The 24,231-nt window shown below is 42.6% G+C and overlaps 1 protein-coding gene across 3 annotated transcripts in view; it reads right to left on the bottom strand.

Annotated features, from left to right (window-relative positions):
- COL17A1 (collagen type XVII alpha 1 chain) overlaps positions 1 to 24,231 on the bottom strand; it is a 159,379-nt gene that overhangs the window by 28,467 nt on the left and 106,681 nt on the right. The window contains exons 38-48 of one of the 3 annotated variants that reach the window (XM_069239450.1): positions 22,707 to 22,796; positions 19,095 to 19,145; positions 18,784 to 18,900; positions 16,200 to 16,259; positions 11,172 to 11,207; positions 11,022 to 11,066; positions 10,065 to 10,133; positions 8,816 to 8,863; positions 6,535 to 6,669; positions 2,267 to 2,383; positions 17 to 103 (exon numbers count right to left, since the gene is read on the bottom strand). In XM_069239450.1, coding sequence (XP_069095551.1) covers positions 17 to 103; positions 2,267 to 2,383; positions 6,535 to 6,669; positions 8,816 to 8,863; positions 10,065 to 10,133; positions 11,022 to 11,066; positions 11,172 to 11,207; positions 16,200 to 16,259; positions 18,784 to 18,900; positions 19,095 to 19,145; positions 22,707 to 22,796 — 855 coding nt within the window. The remainder of the gene's footprint in view (positions 1 to 16; positions 104 to 2,266; positions 2,384 to 6,534; positions 6,670 to 8,815; positions 8,864 to 10,064; positions 10,134 to 11,021; positions 11,067 to 11,171; positions 11,208 to 16,199; positions 16,260 to 18,783; positions 18,901 to 19,094; positions 19,146 to 22,706; positions 22,797 to 24,231) is intronic. The other 2 variants (XM_069239451.1, XM_069239452.1) reach the window with 2 other exon arrangements.

Below are 24,231 nucleotides of genomic sequence, written 5' to 3'. Positions count from 1 at the left end.
AAAGGTTTAGACTTACTTTGTAATATTGAAAGGATCTCTTCATAGGAACCAGGGGGTCCTGGAGGGCCTGGAGGACCTGGCAAACCATCAGCTAACCCGGAACCTAAAGCAAGTGAATACTTTATTATAGTGTGCTAACAGTGTGAGGGTACAAGAATCACAAACCAAATAAAACTGAGGAACGTTATATTGATGATCATGAGATATTCCCTAGAATATACTTAAAAACATGTTAGTGACAGCCATGGTTCCTCTATATTCTCAGATGAGAACAGCATATGCAAGCCAGTGGCCTATGAATGCTTTGCAGAGAACTGGAGCAGGTCAACAAATTACATTTTAGATTTCAGTGGTCACCCATAGAAATTCTCAATTGGACTTTGCACTATAATTAGGCATAATGCTTTAAGAAAGTCTAATAGCTTATTTGTTTTCTTACATTTTTCTGTAGTAAATAGTAAACACAGTCCGAGGACCAAGATGCTTTACAGTAAATATGTGCAGACAAATATTTTTCTTTGTTCATAAATTCCGCTGGGCAGGGCAAAGCAAATGATAGCCTTGCTCGGTATATGACAATACACAAACTGTGGAAACCCAGCGCATTGTACTCTTTTAATTAACTATGCAATAATAAGGAGTATCATTTTTTTGAAGATGTGAATTACAGGTTATGCACCCATCTCTGCAACAGGCACCTTATCTCAAGGAACATTCTTACTGACTTTTGCCAGTTCCCTTAAATGAACTTTCCATCATCATAACTATTTTTATCCTGTAGCAGTATACATAGGGGCATATTTATGAAAAGTGCTGCTGCACCAAGTGCAGCACCACTTTCCCTGTGCCCGTTAGCACACCCCTACCGCCACCATGTGTCCGCCATGTTTCAAATACGGTGCACCATGGCGCAGGGTAGGGGTCAATAGTGTTATTTTTTATGACGCTATTGATGTACTCTGCAGGAGAAGTGCCAAAATATTGGTGCTACTCCTGCAGAGTACATAGGGCCCAATTCTAAAGAATGGCAGCCCCCTTTCAAAGCCTGCTCCTGATTTCCTGACACCATTTTTCTGGCTCCCCTAATGGGGAACGCCCCCTTTGCATGCATTATGCCTGGCGCAGGCATAATGTAGCGCAAAGGGTTACAGAGGGGAGCAATGCATGCATTGCTCCCCCCTGTAAATAAGGTGCAGGGATTTTGGCCTTGTTGGGCCATATTAACGTCAAAATAAATGACGTTAATGTGGGGGCAAGGTGGCGCTAGGGGCTTATACATATGCCCTATAGTTTGCATACTGTTCAAGAATGCACAATAAAATGAATGCACTTGGCGAGGTAGACGCAAAGATACTTTACATGCTCATCGTGCACAAATATGATACACATCCCCAATAAGCATCAATGATACCCTCCCTGCTCAGCCACTCACACGAGCAGTGAATCGTAACACACCTTGGAGGCTAAATACATTAAATATTCCACACAGGAGCAAGGAGACACACAACAAACACAGGGCAGAGCAGACAATGCGGGACAAAAATGCTCAAAGACGTCACCCATTATTACATACTTATGAAACGCTGCCTGTCTCATACATTCTATGCGACATCACAGCACAGAATGTTATAAAACACAAGCAAGACCATGCCAAAGCAGCACACCACACATAAAACAATGTTAATCCCACTTAAAGCAAATGATCAGTCCGGTTAGGATTTAAACATTCAAAAGGGATCTTGGTACTCTTTTGTTGGCTTTCTGCATCCCTCATTTGTATTTTTTTATATTTGTTATTATGTTTCTCCCCACAACAAGCTTCACATTAATATTCTTGTATTCTAACTAGTCGTGTGTTGTTTGTCACTTGCTGTGGATAGGCATGATTCTCAAACAAAACTTTCGTAAAACTTCTCAAACATAAAGTAAAAAGCTTGATAAATTGCTACCCAGGTTTTGGCCTGACAAGCTTTTTTTACTTTAATGGCTACATGATGGACTTGTTGCTTGTGATTCAAGCAATATTTAAAGTATGTGTTTCAAAATGTCACAAAGCCTTGATACCTCCTGAAGTGTATGTGATATATATATTAATATTGCATCAAAGATTTGGTATGTTGATGATGACTGTGGCATTAGTAATAGCAGTGATGGTGGTGGTTGTTGTGGTGATGCTTGCGCTATAACAGTGATGTTTGCAGTGGTGAGGATTACAATGGCGGTGGTGATGGAAATAGTGGCATTGATGCAGGGAATTCAATCATACTTCTTATGTAGGTCATAACACGGCTAGCCAGCTCGGCATAATCCAGAGATTGCCCGCTGTCTCCTGGGGGTCCTGGAGGTCCTTGTGGGCCGACAAGGTAACTTCTGATATTGTCGCCTGAGAGACACATACATAAACACAAAGTTAATTCACACCCCTCCATGCAGGGAAAACATAAATACAAAAATGCATTTTTTTTGTTGATCATCCGTATGACACAACACGCTGATCTGGTGCAATGGCTGATTGAACAGTTACATTAGGGTTGTGCTATGTCCAGGTGCAGTGTATGTATTTTGGACTTTGGCCTGCATATGCCCAATGCAACACAAGTTTAATATAAATAGAGAAAATAAACATGCACCCAAATGGCGCCTATACCCAGTTACAAGAAACTACTGAAATAATTTGGAATGTAATTCATATTGGATGTCAAAATACACATTTGCCAACAAGGTGATCAAGTAGAACCCCTTTATAACTATTCAACAGGCATTTCCCCAGCACTGACTTATCCACTGAGATAATATAGCTGAGTAGAGAAAATTGTGCCCTCCTCTTGTTTATTTATCCTAGGAGTTTGGAAGGGCTGCATACCTTATTACTTCCCCTTCATAGCCCTTTGGGAAGAGGACACAAGGATGAATACTTCGTAGTTTTCCTTTCCAGAGAATATTGTGCCATCCTTAGTGTCAGTCACATTGGAATATGTCATAGTTTCGTTAGAGCAGCTTTTAAGCTACGGACAGGCTAAAATACTAGCCCCATTGGAGATGGCGACCTCAGGATCTACGTCTTAGAGACTAGCGTGAGGAAATCAGTCCAGGCACTTAGTGGAAATGGTGTGTTTTCCTCCAAACTGTAGAATGTTCTCCTTCAGTTCTTAGAGGAGAAGATGGACTTTCCAGAGGATGGATCTCCATCAATGCTTGTCAGCGTGGTTTGGAGGGGGTTGGGGGGTGGGCATGACTAGAATGTTCAGGCACAGTAATTTCAAGAGCCAGGTTGGTTAGTAAAGATGGAAGACCTATTTTTACAGCTTTTGAGTCAGTCAGTCAGTGATGCGTGGACTAAATAGTCTACAGCTGTGTTTTTTCACTGATTTGGAGCTACTGGAGTGATGTGGTGGCAGGTGTGATGTTGTGACTAACTCTTAATCCAAATATGAACAGAGCAGTGTGATTTGTAACTCTTTGTTCCATGTGAGCACTTTATTGTGAAGCCCCTTGAGGATGTTGCTGCAGTGATCTAGACGGATGACACCACAGCTGTAACCAGGGGGTGTTCATTTTGAAGATTTGTATAAAGGCCAGGGCACACAAAGCAGTCAAAGATGCTAGGAATTCATTTTTGGGACTGCATCCACATGAGTGATGAAGAAGAGGCTGCTGTTAAATACGCCACCCAGGCTATGTATCTTCTGAAGTGGCAGTGGTGGGGACCATGTCTTCTAGCCAGGCAAACTGGTTCAGGAAAGTACCTTGTGGGACAAAGGACATGCTCTTTATCTGTTAAGCAATATTTTATACGCTACTGAAAACAGTTCTCAACCTTTCTCATAGACAGGTGTGGTTTGACTAAAGGAGGCACTGCTCCAGGCTATAAAATCACTAATCCCAAGCTCATTTTCTCTTGTTTCTTCAGTAATGTTGGTCCCTCCATTTTGGACTCCTCTCTTATTCAATTTCTCCTTTTCAGATTCTACAGACATTTGTTACTTCGCCTCCAATCTGCTTTGTTTATTCACCCTTCTGCTTTTTATCGCCTTGACAGGGCAACTGTCCCCATGCACATCCTCATCAGATATTTGTATGTTTTTAGGTCTGGCTTGAAAGCACACCTACTTGGTAACACCCATTGTTAACAATCCTTTAAAATAATGAGAGAATTTGCTTTGGTCCCACCCAGAGCACTTTCTCTCTTAAATCCTGCTGTTGGCTGTTCTGCATATCATTCAGCCTTCAACACAACCTTGGTAAAAATCACTTATGCAAATCAAAGAAATAAATATTTCAGCTGGCAGAAACCTCACCCTTGAACACAGATGCAAGGAGGTCCAATACATAATTAATTCCCACCTCCTGGCATCCTCGCTGTCTCAATGTTTAGATCTGAAGGATTCCCACTTAGTACACTAAGGCCCTTGGTGGCCTTTCAAAATCTGGGAAATGAAGTAACCCCTGTCACCTTACAAACTGGAATTCCCAATTTTTCAGCAGACATTGAACACCAACAATATTACCCAGGTAAATTTCGGCAGGTCAAACTGACTGAAATGTATGAGGGCGAGGGTTATGCGGGACATATGGCTTTTCGTGCTTTATGCGACCAAATCTGTATGGTGTACACTATTTTTTACAGTAAAACTAAGAGTAGGTGACAATTAACTCACTGGTTAAATATGTAAACCCCTTTATTTTGTTAGGTACAATAATTAGTGAATCTGATACTAGGCCACTCATAACCAGGGCAAAATGTCAACAAGTTACAGGTCATATTATGTCAAATTGCGCTCTACCTGGAACATTTTGCAAGAACAGGCACCTGGTCTCAACCTGGCTTCACAATGCCAATTGCTTGTGGCAGTGCTGTACAGCGTCAGGACATTCCACTGACACGCATCCATTAGAACGCAAGTGGGTGCCAGTGGCAGGATGTGGGTGCCATTTTCTTAAATTTCTTATTTACTTATCCAAGATAGCCAACATCAGTGAAAATGTCAAAAGAGCCAATTAAAAGAAAGTACTATATGGCCCATATTTATACTTTTTTAGCGCCACATTTGCATAATTTTGTGACGCAAAAGTGTCTCAAACTTACGAAATATTATTGTATTTTGGACGTTTGTGCCACTTTTGCGTCAAAAAATGACGCAAATGTGGCATTAAAAAAGTATAAATGTGGGCCTATGTGTTTTTGGAGACCTGGGGGATGGTGGTTACAGAGGAGCAGTGGGGGAGCTAGGAAAAAGAAGCACACAGATAGCGGGTGGGACTCAAGAAGCTGAAAGCCCCACAGAAACACAAAGGCAAGAAGGAGAAACAAGGAGTGCAGGCTGTGGGGACAAAAAAAAACGTGGTCGAGGGTGCAGCAGGGAGAGAGATGCATATGGACAAGAGAGAGCACACAAGCGCAGGGCACCTGGAAATCAAACTGTTATGGACTGCTTAAGCAAAACAAAAAAAGTAGTTAACTAAATATGAGCAGTGGAAAGATACAAGTAAAGAGGCTATGCTCTAGGGGACGGGACAAACGCAAGATGAACAAGGCAAGAAATCAAATAAGAAGCAAGCAAATGAGGGCAACAATAAAGCCAACCAATGGTTAGAAATAGGCGAGCTTTAAGGCCACTGTAAGATCTTAGCAAGTTGACAGTTTGAGCTGTTTTGTAGGCTTCACCTAAATATAATTACATGTTTTACTTTAATTTGACTGTTCTTTTCTCCAACCCTGTACATTCACGCTCTAAACAAAAACAAAAAGAGCAAGCTTTAGCTAACAAATGATATATCTGAAAACATTTCACTCCTGGGGTTGCACAAAGAGAGAAGGTGCTAGGATTTTAGCCCCGATGCAATGGACATTTAGCTGACACCCACCTCTTAACCCTCCCACCACTTGTCCCTCCCCAACAAAGGTCAACGTTTGCTGCTTAAAGAGGCAATCCAGGATTTTCTTCTTAGTAGCAGCACAGGCAGCCATCTGACTTTTTCCATGAACCGATGGTGCAAACCAGCCCTTAATTTGTAAATAAAAACTTGCCAGTGCCTAAAGCTCGCCTTTGAAACATGCGGCTGCTGCATATAAATATGCGAGCTCTGAATGCTGAGGCAGCGTAATCCTAAAGCCATCTCAGTACTCTTTAATCCATTTACAGCCACTCTCTTCAGCTCACACTGGCAGCTTTCTGCTTCCTCCCTTTGTGCCGTTTTTTCGTTTTCATCTTACTCCGCCTTTCTCATATGTGTCTTTTGCTCCAAGTAAATGCCTGATGCAGAAAACTAAGTGCCGGCCCTTAAAAATAAGTGCCTGTGCCCCAGACAGGAAACCACTGGCTCAAATTGAGCACTCGTGCAAACTAATAGAGGGGCCTTTGGATTTTACCATATGAGAACCCTCTGAGTGAAGTATATTCTGACATTTCACTGTAGCTGGATAGCTTATTCTTTATCACTCATAAATGTGACAAGGCAGCATTCAGACTTACAAAGACCACAGTAAATGTTACAAGTAAATCGCCTTATTTTGATTAAGAGGAAAAGAAACACCTTTTTCCTTACTCTGAAGATACTCTGCAATGTATTGTTGGACTTCTTGAGTGCCGCGGCCTGGGGGGCCTGGAGGACCAGGAGGGCCAGGGGGCCCTGGAGTTCCTGGACTTCCTCTTCCACTGCCAGCTGGACCTAAAAAACACAAAAATGTAACCAGTGCATTACCACATGAAAGAACTAGGTAGAAGAACATAATATTTCTAATCTGTAATCACACAAGGTGAACTGTCTACAGGTGCAGCCTTATTTTTTCTCTCTTTTTCACCAGTCATCAACTACTATCTAACGAACTGAATTACTCTCACTCACTCACCCTCTCACTGATTGACATATTCACTGGATCAACTACTCACAAATCCACTTATGTAATTTCTTACCCAATAAATGCCTACTGACTCTCTCTCTCTTGCTCAGTCGACTACTCATCCAGTCTCAATTATTGATGGACTCACGCACTTGCTCTCTTTCTCAATAATTTACAGGCAGACTCACTCATGCACTCTTTAACTTTATGATTGACCGATTGTTTAACTCATAGACTGTACAACACCTTACATAACATACATAAATTAGTGGAGACAGATCTTTGTTTGATTTCATTTACTCTAGCTTTAATAACACTCAATTTGAGGAAAGCAGGAGCGGCCGTGTTGTTATAAATTCAAAGGATGAATGTCAATGGGAAATCACTGAGGTAGGACCCTCGTTAAACTTAGGACCTCCTTTACAAGTGGCCTGCGCCCCCGGTGCATCACGTTCTTTGACATACAAGTGGCGCAGACTGCATGGCCATATCTACAAGGCCACACAAAGCCACTTTGCATGGCTTTACATGGCCTTGTAGATATGGACCCCTTTCACGCATTACTCTCCGTGAAAGGGGCGTTCCATGGGTGTTGCTGTGGGTGTTTCATGCAACACCCATGAAATCTGACACATTCCCAGATTTTCAAGGTTTTGTAAACCCGGGAATGCATCAGTTTCATATGCCACCCCAAGGGTGGTGTAAGGGTGGCACAACGGGTAGAAATAACAATATTTCTCCCAGTTTTTTACTCCCTTCCTGCACAAAAACAATCATCCCTGCAGCGCAGGCATCCTTGTACCATGGTGCAAGGGTACCTGTATTGGCGTATGGCAGCAATTTGTGCGCCAGCGCAGGGAACAGGGACAGGAATGCGCTGTATCCTTTAGTTATGGCGCATTCCTGCCCTTTTGATTTGGCTCAGGGCAGTACAGGAAAAAGGCTTGTGATGCTGCCTTGTGCCAAAACTTAGTAATTGAGGCCCTTAGTGCTTGCCTTTCTTCTGTCAGAATCTGGGTACCGAAGTTCTGGAGTGTGGGAACTAGGGTAGTATGTCACAATCATAAAACAGGCTTTGGTGGACAATATGTTTTGGCTTTAAAATGGCAAGCAATTACCTTTACCAATGCTATTTGAGAGAGGCTTGTGGTGGAGGGTACAGGGAAAAACAGGGAGAGAGAGTAAGTAATACATGCATTCCCATGCAGATGTATGACTATCAGAAATTGCGACTCACAATTTGCAAAATGTAGTCCCAATCTCTGATGTACAACAGTGTCAGAGACACTGCTTGCGATTCCCAAATGAGTCACAAGGGGCCTGCCTCAGTAATATTCATGAAGCAGGTCACAATTTACGACCCATTGGGAATGGCCGGCACTTACAGGGATGGTGGCCTGCTGGGGTCAGCAGACCACCATGTCCATGACATTCCCCCTCCTATTACCGAATTGCTACCCATCGAATCACAAAATAGGGTTTGTACACCTAAAAATGCTTTTTTCTGGTATTAAATGGCTTGATTCTGGAAATCATGTTGTTTGCGAACAGAAAACAAGCTTCATACATCTGACCCCAAATACTGGGAGACAGAAGTAATTCTCTGCAGAATAAACATAAGAATAGGAAGGAAAACAATCAAATCATGAGCAGAGATCTGAGATAGACAACAAATCTATCCCATCATGAGCAGGTTGCTGATCAAAGGCGCATTCTAAATATGTGTTATGCATTGGAAACAACAGGCCTGCCTACTGACATCTAAAGCTGCCCGGAGCAGCGACGTGAAAAACGCAACTGGGTAGATTATTTTTTGAGGAGGTAAAGTCCTGTGCACGTTCACTTACAGACGCTTCGTTTAGTGAATAGACCTCCACATTCGGTGAATGCTAACCTTTCAATGTTCTCAGGCAACATAATGGGTGATTCTGTTTATGCAACATTTAAACTCTAAAAAAAATGTATCGCCCTAACCTCGAGATCCTCCTGGAATTCCTGGAGCCCCTGGAACACCGGCTTCTCCTAAAAGATAATTCATTTTCCATTAATTCTAGGCACACTTATAAGGTGCAACATTTCTTTCATTGTTGGTTACAGTCTAGATATCGGTGTGTAATGTACAAAACTGATTGTTGATAATCCAACTTTGTCTTTCATGTTGTGAGGCTATAGTCTGAGGATTCTTGAATCACACAATCATGCAAGGGAGACCATTCGATCCTCTACAACTGAATGCTGCGACTTTCACCACATAAAGCTGGTCTCAAGTTGAAGTTGAATGACTGAAGCTCAATCAAAGAGTGTGCAATGCCTTCGTGAAAGTAACAAACCTAAATCCTTTCTACATTTCTCAGTAAATACAACTAAATTGTATTCTGAGGTGACAGCTGCTGCTCAGTTTATTCACTGTGCTCCAGAGTCCAAGGAAGTCCACTCCATGGCTTCCCGTTTACGCTGCATATGCTCACATTGGGAACCTATTGACCCTTATAGCAAAAGTAAAGATATTTGTGCCCAGACACCACATGTCCAACTTGGCTAAAATAATGGCTGTGTAACTTGCTAATCAGAATCTACACCCGATTCACGGAGCCTGATCCATGACAGAAAGCTGAGGAGAAAGAGGACTGTCACTGGGTCGAGGGACATAGCAGTCTATTCTCTCTTGAGTACTCTTGAGTGGTCAGTCTGTGCCATGCCCCTCCTTCCTCTCCCATGAAGATAGTCGTAAACAACTTGGCCCCTCTGATATCCAAACACTTAGCTTTACTAAAGGTCTTCGGATTAAGAACCTCAGCTGGTCAACACAGTTAACTAGGAGCCTAAGTTTGCACTTCTTAAAACCACGGGCTCACTTTTGCGACCATGCAAATGTGCATACCATTAAATTGTCTCCCTTTGAAGTCTCAATTCTTCATTCTACAATAAGCTTAGTGATATTATTCCATGTTTCTCTGGACAATGAAATTATTTTCAGAGCATTTTAAAATAACATTAGATTCACGCCATACAAAATCTCTCTTGTTCTCTAATATCTTAGTATTAGGGGATCAGGATCTCCCTCGGTGAAACTCTTCCTTTGTGCTACTAGTGGCCAAAAAAAGGAGAACATTCAATAAAGCAAACTGATGCCTGGCTTAGCAGTGTGTGTCTCATCTGTTCAGTCATGCAAAGTAAGCTCATATCCCATTGAACACCCCGTGTTTTAAACACTTCTACTGACCTCGTTCTCCTTGTGGTCCCTGTGGCCCAGGCAGACCTGGAGGTCCCACGGGTCCGATGATTGCTTGACCTACGAGACAATAAAATGACATTGGATTTGTAAGAGCAGAACACTTGTCATAAAAATAGCTCAATGTGAGTGGCAGCCTCTTGAGCGGAAGAGAGTCCGGCACTTCACAGGATGGAGACAGTGTAGTCAATAGACATTTCAGTCTAGAAAGGGTTATGAAACCTAATACCCACAAACTCCTTTTGCACACCTTGAGATGGGGATGGTATCTAGGTTGCATGATGCATGGTGGAGACTGGCAGTAAAGGCAGCAAACAAACCGAGAAAAAGGTGGGTCAACGCTTTGTAACAATCATAGCTGTTCACTACCACAGACACATGCTTCACTGCCGTCCATACCATCTTTAAGGGTGTTGTCCCTGCTTATATATGGCTTTTGACTAGAAATCAAAACAAGGATGAACCTGATCTGGAATGAGACATCCCATCTAGTTTCTTAATGTCTCAACATATGAGACTACAGAAGGTATATGCTCTTCCTAAACCCAGCACTACTGTCTGGCCACAAAACAAGTCTGGAAGCTCTAGAAATATTTCCATATTTGGTTAATGACTGGATTAATGACTGGCTAAACACCTTCCACATCAAGAAGGTGACGTGGATGGAGACCCAAAGTGGAGGTCTTGAATCTATCTGTGCCTCTCAAACCTATCACAATTTCTACAAACCCAGACTTCAGTCTTACTTAGCTTTGCAACATCATGTCTAGTAACTGCTGCACCCTCCCATTTCCCTTAAGAGTTAAGATCTTCTCATCTGATATTTTTGGTCCTGTGTATGTTTTGTTGATGGATTCACCCATTGCATTTGCTTTTTTATTATTCATATTCTTTTGATAAACTGCTTTACAATAGATCTCATCAGATGGTAATCTTTGCCACACTCACCTTCGCGCCCTGGAGATCCTGGGAGGCCGGGCTGTCCAGGGTCACCTGTTGAACACAACAAGAATTAATTACTCACAACAGCCTCATGAATGCCTTAGGAAGGCACATATTGAATAATGGCATGACATGCACTGTGGAAAGCACATTTACCTGGCAATCCTGGTCCGCCTGGTACACCGGGTGCACCTTAGAGAGGAAACATCATTTTAAGAGGTGAGTTCTTGCACATAACATACATTTTTCCAGTAAGGCACATGTGGGAAGGGATGGGTGTAATATGTAATTTACAGTAGTTACCATTCACAAGAGGTTTCTTTGCCCACTTAATTATTGTAAGAATTAGATTAGGTAACTGACATTATAACATTTTTCAATGAACACAACCCAACAAGCTTTGTTTTGAGCTTTTACTCTATGGGCTGCAAGCACAAGTGTGAACGGAAGAGTCTTCTGGGCAAGCCTAAATTTTGCTTTCTAGATCCTTTTTTCTAGTGTGGATGTTTTCTTGAAGGCAGTACTATTAGCTTCAATGTAATAGGTGAACTTAGCGTGTTAAACAGACTGATGGAGAAGTTGTTTGAAGCAGAGCAATGATGTTGCTCCTGGCTCACATGATCGGTGAGACTGTCTGATGGGAATGGGATGGGAGGCTTTCTGCACAGCATGAGATTTGTAGGAAGAGCAGGAAAGAGGATCAGACTTGAAGGAGGAGAGGAAACATGGGGAAAACATGTTATTCTTGGAAGCAGCAAGACAATGAGAGTGAGACCCCAGAGACAGTCGGGAACAATGGCTGGACATGGTGTAATACAGGTCTGAAATAGCACAGTACATGAAAGGTATTTTGGTAGCTCACAAATGTACCTTTAGGAACACGTGCAGCCTATCCTGGTGAAGGTACGATTCATCAAATTCAAAGTACCTCAATAGTCTCTATGGCCTTCAGACAGGTCCTACATTTGCTTGTCTAAAAAAGTTTTTTCAATGCAAAGCAATGGAAACCGGGGGTCTACGTCTTTACACTGAAACGCGACCTACTACAGCAATCATTGATAAGAGTGTAGCAGTGTTCATGTTCCTCCATTGTCACACTGAATTTATAGCAGTGAAATCTCATGGGAGAGTTCCACAATGCACTTGCTCGGGAATGAGGTGGGTGACCTATGCCACATATGCAATGGAGACACTAAGGGGCTCATTACGACTTTGGCGGGCGGCTTCAAGTCCTGCGTTGGGATGACCGCCTATGCGGCCGTCCCTCCGCGGACCCTATTAAGTGTTTCACGTTGGGCCGGCGGGCAGAAACAATGTTTCCTCCTGCCGGCCCAGTGGGAAACTCACCACAACATTGACGCCGGCTCGTAATCGAGCCAGGGGCAATGTTGCGTGAGTCGGGTGCGACAGCTCCCATTGCGCATTTCACTGCCTGGCAGTGAAAAGCGTAACAGGGCTATCAGTGGAGGCCCCCGCACTGCCCATGCCAAGTGCATGGTCAGTGCAGGGGTCCCCATGGGGCCCCTGACACACCCTTTCTGCCAGCCTTTGCTTGGTGGTCCGACTGCCATGCAAAGGCTGGCTGGAAAGGGGACTCGTAAACTTGCAGCGCTGCCCCAGCAGATTATGACCGCCGAAAGCGACTATCGACTGGCGGCAACCTGGCAGTGCTGAAGGTCGGACCGTGGCTGCTCTGCAATGACCGTAATGTGGCGGTCGGACCGCCACTATGGCGGAGGTCTGACGGCCACCGAGAGTGTGGCTGTCTTAAGACCAGCACACTTGTAATGAGGGCCTAAGTATCTCATGGAGATGGTAAGTCTTAATGCAAGCAGAGTGGTCTCACAAGAGATCAGTGTAATCTTAGAACACATATTTCTGACTACGCTTCTGAGATAAAAGTCCTTGAAAGGGATCGCTGTTATCGTGTATCACACAAGGAAGTCTACAACTGGTAACAACATGGTAGCTATGCAGGTCTGAAGTTGGCCCACCAAACTCCACAGTGGGTAAGTGTCTCCATTGCACAATAATAAGGAACACAAGCCAATATTTATACTTTTTTAACGCTGCATGCAACATTTTTTGACGCAAAAGCGGCACAAACTTGCGAAATACAACTGTATTTTGCAAGGTTGCGCCGCTTTTGCGTCAAAAAGCGGCGCAAATGCGGCGCTTAAAAAGTATAAATCTGAACAACTCTATCCTTCTCCCAAGCAGATTACGTGAACAGTCACCTTTTTGGACACATGCACTGCTAAGGAGGACTTGAAATTCTAGTGGTGGTATTTTAACACTGTATGAGTGATAAATTCACAAACATCGAAAGTGATTTCAGTTCACAGTGATGCTGCATATAAAAGTATTATTTCCCACTCAGGAAGGTGATTGGAGACAGGTTGCTATGGCGTGCATCTATAATGTCGCTAGCACCACATGGAAATGAACTAGGGAAGCTTTTAGGTGTTTTATATTGCAGTCTTACTATACTTAAAGTGATGAAGGCACACATCACTTTAAGTATAGTAAGGTTGTGTGCTTTGCACAACACACCCAAAACAAAGCATGATGCATTAGTCTTTCTTCCCCAAAGCTTTCCTGTTTCTGATAAGCTGGGAGGTGAGGGAAATTAAAGCATTGGCCAGCATGCTTGGAAAAATATAGGGACAAATTTCCAAGGTCCTTGGGCCACCGGAGGGTCACTTTTGTGACTCTCCGGTGGCGCTGTGCAGTGCGCCACATTTACAATGCGGTGCTAAGCCACTTTTTGTGGCTTAACGCCACCTTGTATATGTGGGCCCCTCCAACACCTATTGCTTTTGACGTTGCCCCTGATTAACAAGAAGGCGTAAATCTTTGGCAGCGCCACAAACACCACCCCAGGGTTGGCGTTAGCACCGAACAACGAGGAGGAATACTTTTATTCTTCCTCGTTGTTCAATTTTCTATGCGTGCTGCATTCTGCAGCACACATAGAAGTGGTAAATCACCCTCGTTGATTGTTTATGTGCAGGAAGGGACACCTTCTTGCATATAAACAATCAATCCCCTCAATGCAGACATCCTTGCACTACTGTGCAAGGATGCCTGCGTTGGCAGCTAAATTTAGTGTTGGCACAGGGGTGCGCCGTATTTCAGTAAATACAGTGCATTCTTGCGTTTCTAAAGTGGCGCAGCCCCGTGATGCGCCACTTTTTAGTAATTCTAGCCCAGAGTGTTCAGCCTAAGATGATCCAGTACTTTTAAAACACAATCTTGACCTGTAGTTGCAGAGATCTTCCTATATGGAGAATGTAGTAGGAATGTTATCATAAAGTAAGTAACTATCACGACTGTCTTGCAACCGTGTTAGACAAGAGCTTCAGGGTACCACATAACTCCAAGTCATCAGGTACATCATAGTCCTGGCTTTGGCTTACATTTACCAACCAAGTGCATTTTGGGAGTTGTAGTTCTGGTTTACTTCAGTGGAAGTCATTGGACTAATGCACTAGATTACATTTGTTCAAAGGAGGAAATTCTGTACTCAAATAAGGTGTCCAGTTGACAAAGAATTACTAGATAACTATACAATCTTCTATCGTCATGGTTGCGGCCTGCTTATGGTGTTCTCTACTTCCTGTCACCGGAGTTAGCCATTTTACTCATGACTTCCAGATCTTGCTTGAGTTGCAGATCAAACATTGTGGGTTTTTGGCAGCTAAGTAGTGGACCGTGCTCTGGGAAGTATTACAATGCAGCACCATGCATCAAGTAACTCCCAGTAGGAGATAGCATGGCAGTCTGAATAGAGCTCAGGGATCTCTTTATGTCAACGTAAACATTACATTCATTGTCACCACTAGCAGAAACGTTTACTTTATGAATAATGCTGTGCTAAAAGTTTGCAAAATCTACGTCTTTAACCCTACATTCACTTGAATGTTGTGTCTTGTAATCATGAAGTCTCGTCTAAATCCTTGCTACGTCCTGAACCCATAAATGGAAGCATAGCAAAGTCTGAGTTGGTCTCCTCACATCACCATTTGGGTTTTGACAGCCTTCAGCGATTTTCCCTTCAAGCATCAACCTTGAGGCGTGACGGATGAGTCTGACATGGTCCAAATATTAGAGAGTCCTCGCACTAGCATCTGAGCTGAGTATTTGAGCACTCAATTGGCCAAAGTGTTACAACATTGTCTGCTGCCCTGATTCTAGAAATCCGTTAACCTCCTACATTTTGGTAAATAATCTGGCTTTGGTTTCCGAAAACGTTTTAGCAAAACAACACAAAGAGTCTATAGGTAAGGTCTCATTTTGTGGTTCACAGTCAGCTTCTGAAATTAAATCTAAGCTCTCCTTCATGATTAGTGGCTCTAAAAATGCTCTAAAATGAAAAACGAATCTTTCCTCACTCATATGCTTCTGCAGGCCTGCTTGAAGATGTGAAATTAAACAATAAAAAAGACAAGCTGAGCAGTGGAGTGTCTGGTCAACTGGTACTGAACGAGCCACTGGTATGTGACATCATATCAGCCACTTCTTGACAGGCACTGGTTACCTTTAATTTCCTGAATACAAGTCAATGCAACTGTGAAGGCTTTTAAAGCATGCATGAAGAACCATTTTTTGCTCCAGAAATTGCGGGTCTCCTTCCAGGTCCTCTAGCTTGGCTAACCTTCTACAGCCTGAAGTTCCTCTTATGATATTGCGTTTTGTAACACTTCCAATAATTTCAATATAAAAACGTTTGGCACTGACAATGTCTTGATTCCAAAGAGCCTCTGGTGGCCGTTCACAACGGAGCATACATCAATTATATGGACAACATTAAGCAGAGCTAATAACATACACATAACATAGTGATTAATTACATAACTTGAACAACAGAGGCTCTTTTTCACATCACAGTTGTCACTGTAAGATAATTATCTATAAATTTAAATATATATAAGATATCCACTGGAATAATCTCACTATTCGAGGACCACACAAATCATACTTGTGCATCCCTTATCTAAGAAGTTGTCCTTAAGAGTCTGGAATAAATACATATCACGGTGTGACATTTGGCACTGAAGGGTCTTTGAAAATTGGAAATCTTCTAGGTGATAACGTCTTTCAAAGTATCAAACAGGGAGGCATATCACTGCTCCAAATACTGCAGGATTAACTGGAGTAGTAACTTTCAGACAGCACACCTACCTGGGTCTCCTTTGGTTCCGTCTTGACCTGGGGGACCTGGTGGTCCTGCAAAGAAGGTCTCTGCCAGAGAATAGAATAGAATATGTTACAAATTCTGTCATTTACATACGTTTAAAGTGGCATTCCATCGTAACCATCATGAGAACCTGACCAATTTGAGCTTTGTGGCTGCGTGTAAAGAAACTAAGAAAGTCAACCGTGCCTTCATATTTGGGACTGGATTCCGATTGCTCCAGCTACCAGGGTTATCCAACTGCAATTCTGTAGAACAATACAACCCTAGTCTATATGCACTGAGCTTGTGTTGCATATTTTTCTTTCTTTGCCCCCTTACCAGTACACAGTCAAAACTCCAAAAGGTCCCTTTGCTGCCAATGAGGAACCAATCAGCTCCTACCCACTCATTCCCTAGTTCACTTTCTGAAGACAGCTTTTCTCAGCAAAATGAAAACTCTCGCATTAAAAAATCATTAAAATAATGTTTAACACCTAAAATCAATTAACGTAAACACTGTTACTAAAATACTAAAACGGTACCCTTTGCATGCGTATATGGAGAGTGGGAGTTGACATCATGATTTGTTTAAGGTGACTTTCTTGGTCATTGACTTAGGTGGTAAAGATAAGACTCTGTCATTATGGAAATCAGAGGAGAAGCATATACAATGAGAGCCACCATTTGGAAATGTCGATAGAGATGGCCTTCCTGCAGCACAGATGTAACTCTCCCTCTTGTGTTCAATAGTTTAAATTCAAAGTCGGAAGCCTTTCTGTAGAGTGACCCCTTCAATCACACTACCACCCCTTGTGATGTCAGGGGGAGGAGAGAGCAGGAGCTTTGGGAGACTGCATAAGTGTAACACTAGTATGTGAATGATGTCACTTACTGTTGTGAGGGGTTTGGCTTGTGGCTGCTTGTTTGGTTCCAGGCCTGATTTTGGGTTGTGGATCTGCAAACGGGCAGCCACAGTGACGGGGGAGGCAGCAGACTTGCTAGTGAGTTTTCTGAACTGACTGGGGTCGTTGAAGATCAGATGGCTTTCATTATCTTAAGGGTCTCCCTATAGTTAGGACTGACTGACAAACCCAGTTAGTATACAGCGACTGTCAGCATTCTTGCAATTGTGATTTTTGGATTGTTTTGGAAATCTACATTTGCGTTGTGAGTAGCTAAACACGATGGAGGGGGGGAGGGGGGGTTCACATTACGAAACAATGGGAGGTTTGAGAAGTGGAGTTGCACCAGGAGCTAATCGGAGCAGAGAGAAAGTGTAATGCAACAACTTACTAATCAGGGGAGTTACAGAGGCCAAAAGGAATTTGAAAACATGTAGCACCTGAACACACAAGATGTAAATATTCCATATTCCAGGGAAATTTAGGATGATCATGGTTCAGCCTAATGACAAGGATTTCTGACTTATAAAAATATAGATATAAGACTTTAAACTTGGACAGCATGTGCACCTACTATTCCCATATTCAATAAGGATGAAGTGTTTGAGGCGAGGAGCCGTAAACCTCCACCTCAGATATGCACTGGTAATTTAACAGGGGTCCACAGTGGGAGCCGAAGAGTAAAATGTACAATTGAGAGACCATATTTCACTAGTCCTTATGAAGGGCGTCGAAGCAGGACCAGTGTGTCCTCTCCGCAACTGTAGATAGTAGCAATGGGATTTTTAGCTCATAGGCCTTCATTCCTGCCCTTCAGTCTGATCATAGATATGGATGGAAAGTTGTGGTTGCAGTGAGTATGAGCAGACGTACGTTCCCTGAGGGCAAATGGGCCATGATTATGAAGGCAGACATTAATGTGGCTATTTTTGACTCGTAATGCATTGGTAAAAAAAGCAAGTCTCATCTTAGAATGTATTGTTTTTAAGGCCATATTTAAAGAAGGCTTTTGCTCACTGTATTGTGCTAGAGCACTATAAAGGACACCATACATTTCCTATTTGTTATAGGCCATTGAACAGCAGAGTAAGAGGATGTGTATAGCCAGCTGTCTGACTGAAAGAAACACAACATGGTGTCTAAGTGTGGGCAGCACGTAGCAGCATTCATAAGCCAAATCCCTACCTGAAATAGATCAATGCATGACTTTCGACTACAAAAACCTAAAGTATAGTGCCCTGTTTTAGAGCTGGTTCAAAACTAAAAATCCTCTTGTTTCTGGAGAAGTGATAGATCTGGGAGAGAATCCATTGGTACCATTTACTTCATCATACTATCCATACGAAAATCGAAGGTTTTCAGTTACCACCCAATTATAATTCACACCCAGAGTGTTTCTAATGCAGAAATCTCATTGCATGATGCTACTCAGACAGGGAATATCCGGGACCCATTTTGCTCCATCTTATAGAACACTATGATAGTAGTCATAAAACATATGCCATGAGGTATAACTCCATGATTTGGCCAGCCTACGATACATGGACACTTATGTTTTGTGATTGTTTTTAATTTGCTGGATCCTGGAATAGCCTTCAATGGTTTAACAGTAGATCTAAAAAAACACCTTTAGATGTTTAGAGGGCTGACTGGTTTGTTTTCGCAGGGGTAGAACTAGTGTCCTTACCTGATGATGGGATAAAGGAACCAGGAGGTCCAGAAGGTCCAGTCGGACCAGCAGGTCCAGGTGGTCCAGCAGGTCCAACAGGTCCTGGCGCTCCTGGCGGTCCAATTCTACCTTCCCCTGAGAAACAAGATCAACCAACAAGTCTAAATAAAATATGCACATTTTCAATACAATGGATCAATTCTAAATAATATATAGATAAGGTCAATAATAAATTAGCTTTTACTGCAGCTCTTAATCTTAATGTGTTTATGAACGAATAAATGTCTTTCTGTTTTTAGCATCCCTTGTGAACCTCACTGTCACCTTACCTGGCTGACCAGCAACACCGGGTGGTCCAGGTGGTCCTTGAATAGCAGCACCTGAAAAGTAGTACGAAAAATATGAAATGAGTATTTCTTCTGATATTGGTGACTTGTGTCCGCATCACAAAGCCAGCCTCAGCGGGAACACATCACCATCCAGTAAGTATTGGTTTCAGTACTGAATATTTAGATGAACTAGTTTTTTATGATTTAAAAAGGTAAAATAGGTTATGTAAGCGGATTGGAGCCCACAGTTCAAGCAATGCTGCCACTAAAGCAGTGCAATCTGAGGCCATTCATTTAAAGCCCCCCGCACTTCAAATGTACATCTTTCATTTGTAGTTATTGAAGTGGATGCTCCAAGGCCTGTACTCAACAAATATGGGCCGGGCCACATACTATACGTGACAAACATATCATCTGGACAACATGGCAGCTAATTGAAAGGAGATGGGCATTTTCCCGGCATTAAACTGGACCTCACTTGAACTGCAATATTGCCACGTGTTACCGCGATCATGAGACCCTTAGGTATGGGTGAGTTCAAGTCTACCTAAATTGGTCTGTTGTTTACTCTTCAACGACAGCAAGATTTCAGGTATTCCTATTGTCGAACAGAGATGACAAGAAGGTACTGTCTGATAGTATGAAGAATTGTGAAACACCACTGCAATCACTAGAAGTAGCTGTTAACCACTCCGTGGAACAAGTTCAAAATGACAGCACAGAATCAAGGTTATTGGCCATTCCTTTCACTGTATCCAAAGGGGATGTCAAGGGAATCTATGTGCTTGGAACAGAGGCTTAAATGCATGAAATAGGACTGACAATAAAGATGGCCATTCTTCTCAAAGGCGAGGCGCCTGTACCTTTTGATAGCAATTGGTATACAACATCACATTATAAGTTCTACACCCCTCACGCACAATAGGTGAGACCACAAGTCAGTGTTCCAATGCTCGCTATGTCAGACGCTGCTGCTGGCCATTCAGCTCTAATGCTTCCGAGGTACTTGTTACATAGCCTCTTTGTCCAGTGGTCACCAGGGATAGAAAGGGGTCAGCAGTGTCTGTGGATGGTGGGGTTTCCAGATAACTGAAGCACATATTAGCCATAAGGCTTGTGTTACAATTCAAACCACAATACATCCCCGCTGTACTGTGCCTTCTAATTGAAATACCCTGGCATCACTGTGAGACTGGGGAAACACACCACAGGTGAGGGTTTTCACGGGAAACATAGGAAGTCCAGCCTAGAGGCCTCTGTGACATTGAGAAAATAGCAACTACAATGGTGCTTTAATGTACCGCCAGTGGTGTTTATGCCACTACTATGTTTGCTGTTTTTATGCTTTACGTTATTTCTAAGATATGGTAAATTCATTACCTTATGAATGTTGTTCGCTCTAGTCGCTTCGCGCATATGTAATTTTCAAAATTGCTGTTAGCGATAACATTACCAATGGGAAACACTTTTCTAACAATTGTGTCACTAGATTATAAATAATACAACACAACAATTGTGTCAATGGAGTATAAAAATACAAAAGGCAAACCGGGTTTTATGGCCAAGTGTGGAAAAGAATCACAGCCAGTGTCAGCAGTTTTGATCAAAAAAGGTATCTGAAAGTTATTCAAAAGCAATTTTTGTGACTATGCGGATTCTACAAGCAACAGCTGCAACCAACATTTAGACAATTTAGGGGCGATCACAGTGAACTGATCATTCAAAATATGATCCCCAATGACCACTTGCATTGAGATACTAGACCTGCGTGGGCATGCCTTTAATATGAAGTTCTGTTACTCAACAATTCCACATCCTGGCATCTTAACCTTCTATCTAAAGACGGGCACGATTGTGTGATGTCTAGTCTTGAGATTTGTAGAGAGCAACAATCACATGAAAGGGTATCCTGGTTCTATGGATTACAGCTCAGACTGAAGAGTAGTGCAATCCAGTGTTCCATAGAAAACAATGAGAAGGTACAACCTTCTGACCATTTCAACAGATTGCAAGTAATCACCAGAAGCCTAGAAGTTGATGATCTAAAAGAAGGAATGGGGCGATAGAATGAGAACTTTACTTGAAGAATAATGGGCTAAACTTGTGATAGGCCTAATGAACCAGATACCGAGATTTAAACAGGATCGCTTAGAAGCCACAAACCAATACAATAAAAACTTAAATGAGGATACCAGAGTCTAGTGAAGTGAGCCAAAGTGAGCCTCACCAATAAATTCTATCTGTTTTGAAGGTGAGTGACAAAGAATTCAGAAACGTTCAACTCCACAAAATTGTAATACTCCAGTCAAGATAGAACAATTGCCCTGACACTGCTCTGGCACAAGATGGGCTGATGAAATGGCATGATTTTAGGAAAGAAGCAAGGATGATGAAAGTTGGACGCTAAAATCTTACTGACTTTCATGGGTAGGAAGATATTGTGATCAAAGTAGATGCCAAGGTTCCCAACAGCGGGGCTAAAGTTGGGACTAATCCCCGGGTGAAGTGCCACCAATCCAAAGGCCACTTGGATGTGTGTTTGCAGGGCAGAAAACTTCAATTTTGTCAGCTTTCTGTCCAATGAAATTCTCGCTCAATCCAAGAGAGAACTGTTTTGAGATAGTTCTGAGACAGCTCTAGAGGAGTTGTCCTGAGCTTAATACTCAGCTGGGTATCATCCACATAGTGCATAACAGTACATCGAAAAGAGTGCATGAGCTGGGCCAAGATCAAAAGCTAAGGGTTCCTCTCTCAGCCCTACGCTGTTTAAGACACCTCTTGTAAAAAAAAATGTTTGGATTCTGATTGAGGGGGGAGCTGGATGACCTGGAATGATTCTGCAAATAGGAAGGCCGTCAAGCAAGGGCCTTTGTGCGAACACTGAACAGGTTATGAATACCTATGTCAAAGGATGTAGAGAGATTGTGAAGAATCAAGGTGATCAAAAAGTTTGTATTTCTTTCAGTTGCAGCATCTGGAGCTAACTATTTCAAGTGGGTGAAACAAGAGAAATTTTACTCAAAACTAAAATACATGAAGCAGCATCTGAATTCATAAGCAACCAGTGTGGTTACTAGATATCTGGAATTTTTCACCAGGTATGGTGCTTTCTCCCTGAAGGTCATTGCGTTCAAAGTGCTGCACTCCTGGTGGAGTTTGACTCATATTACTGTGTTTATGTCTAGGAAGAGTATGGGTACCAATAATCTACATAATGGAATAATCAATAGTAAGGGTAAGAAGCAGGCAGCTGGCCATCTGACAGGTGATGAAGAAACTTGCTTGTGTTGCACAGAACCAGACGATGGACGATGACCTCTGAAAAGCTGTCCAGTCACAATAAGTAGATGACATTATGGGTGATGATACATTAAGGCCATTGTAGCATTATGGTGCCATCACAAATAGCCACAAGAGGACATTAGCTTCACAACAAATGGTCTAATAAATACCCGCCTTACAAGAAGAAAGGGAGCAATCAAACTGCAAAACCTAATTTTGTCTGGGACTCGGAAAGTCCTTGCACTGGAGTTAATAACATCAATATATCTTTTACTCTTGTGGAAAAGCACCATTGGGCACACAGCTGCTACAACAGAGGCCCTTCCCTACCTGCTGCCCCTGATACTCCTGCAATGCCAGGTGATCCTGGAGGTCCTGGGGGTCCTGGTGGTCCAGGAGGGCCTGGACGTTGTTGTGCACCTAAAGAAATTAAGACATGCACGTCACAGCTGTGAGTTTATGTGAAAAGAGGGACCGCCAGAGTGCTTTACAGCAGTCAAGAGATCATCCAGTGTTAGACAGAGACCATATGCACAAAAAATGACAACTAGTTAGTATAGAGGAGAGTTTACCTAAAAAACGACAACTAGAGAGTACGAAGGTGAGTACGTCTATTATTTAGAACAGAAAAATAATATAGGGAGAACAAGACACACTGCAACCTTGGAACCCACAATAGGATGGAAGACATGCTATTTCCCACAAGCATGAAGTTAATGGATTGAACGTAAACAAATCATAGATGTCTCTAAAACTGGAGGCATTTAATGTATTTTTTGATTGGCTCGTGGAATGGGATGCAGGTAGCTGGAACTCCAGGTAAAGTGAGTTCCAGATTCTTTGGGCTCAGCCGTAGAAAGTTTGTATCAGGGAGCAATTTTTCCTAAAACTCAGTCACCAGCTTCTCAAAGCTTTACATTGCTTGAAAACCTTCGAGATACTTTATTTCTGCACAAGGCAGTTGGCAAGTCTCTGTTGAGGATTTTATGTACCAACAAGTAGGCACTTTTGCATATAGACCTTGGATCAATAGGCAGACATTGTAGGGTCTGGAGGACTGAGGTGATATTCGTAAACGGATACATGTTGCATTTTATGTTTTATGTGGAGCAACATATTCCAGGGCTGGTTTGAGAAGGCTGACTTTGCTCTTCAGCTTGAAACTAAAGTGCACTAAATTTTGTTGGGAAAAGGTGAATCGGAGACCATTTTGAGTATAATCTGTAAAGGGTGTAGAAACTGGCACTTAGTGGTTTTACATATTCACCCACTTCTTGATTTCAAGGTGCGTAGTAAAAGGGGGGCGTACTAGCTCTATGGCAATGGCAGCCATGCCACAGAACAGGTGGCAGTGGGCGGTAACATTAAGTGTTCTACTGCCCACAACAATGACCTAATTGCAGTGTTGCCACTCATACTGTTAACTGCAGGTAGTTATGTCTTCAGCAGGATACCAAGGGCAGAGCTCTTGTCTGTTCTGGCTCCTCTGAGCATACAACTTATCATGCTATAGGCTAATGCTGTGGACAATTAAGCATGAGGCTGGTGGTGCAGCCCGGACAGCAGTGGTTAGCTCACTAGGGTCACTGAAAGAAAAAGCTTTGCCTAACGTGCTGCCTTTTAGAGTCAATCACCAGGGTCTACCTTCATGGAGGTACCACTGGCCTCTATAGATGCCTAACTAGTGTAGATCAATGTAGTGATTACATCATACAACCCTGTAAACAGAGCAAATTGACACATGGTTGTTAGCTGCAAGCGCCATGACTGCAGTGGCCCACTGCTGCAATCTCAGGTTGAATAGTCCGTCTCCACTTATTTGAGCCTTGCCATTGACTACATTATCTTCCCAGAG

Source organism: Pleurodeles waltl, chromosome 6 (assembly GCF_031143425.1).
Source record: "Pleurodeles waltl isolate 20211129_DDA chromosome 6, aPleWal1.hap1.20221129, whole genome shotgun sequence".
In the NCBI taxonomy this organism is placed as follows: Eukaryota; Metazoa; Chordata; class Amphibia; order Caudata; family Salamandridae; genus Pleurodeles; species Pleurodeles waltl.
This window is presented reverse-complemented; position numbering and strand designations above follow the sequence as displayed.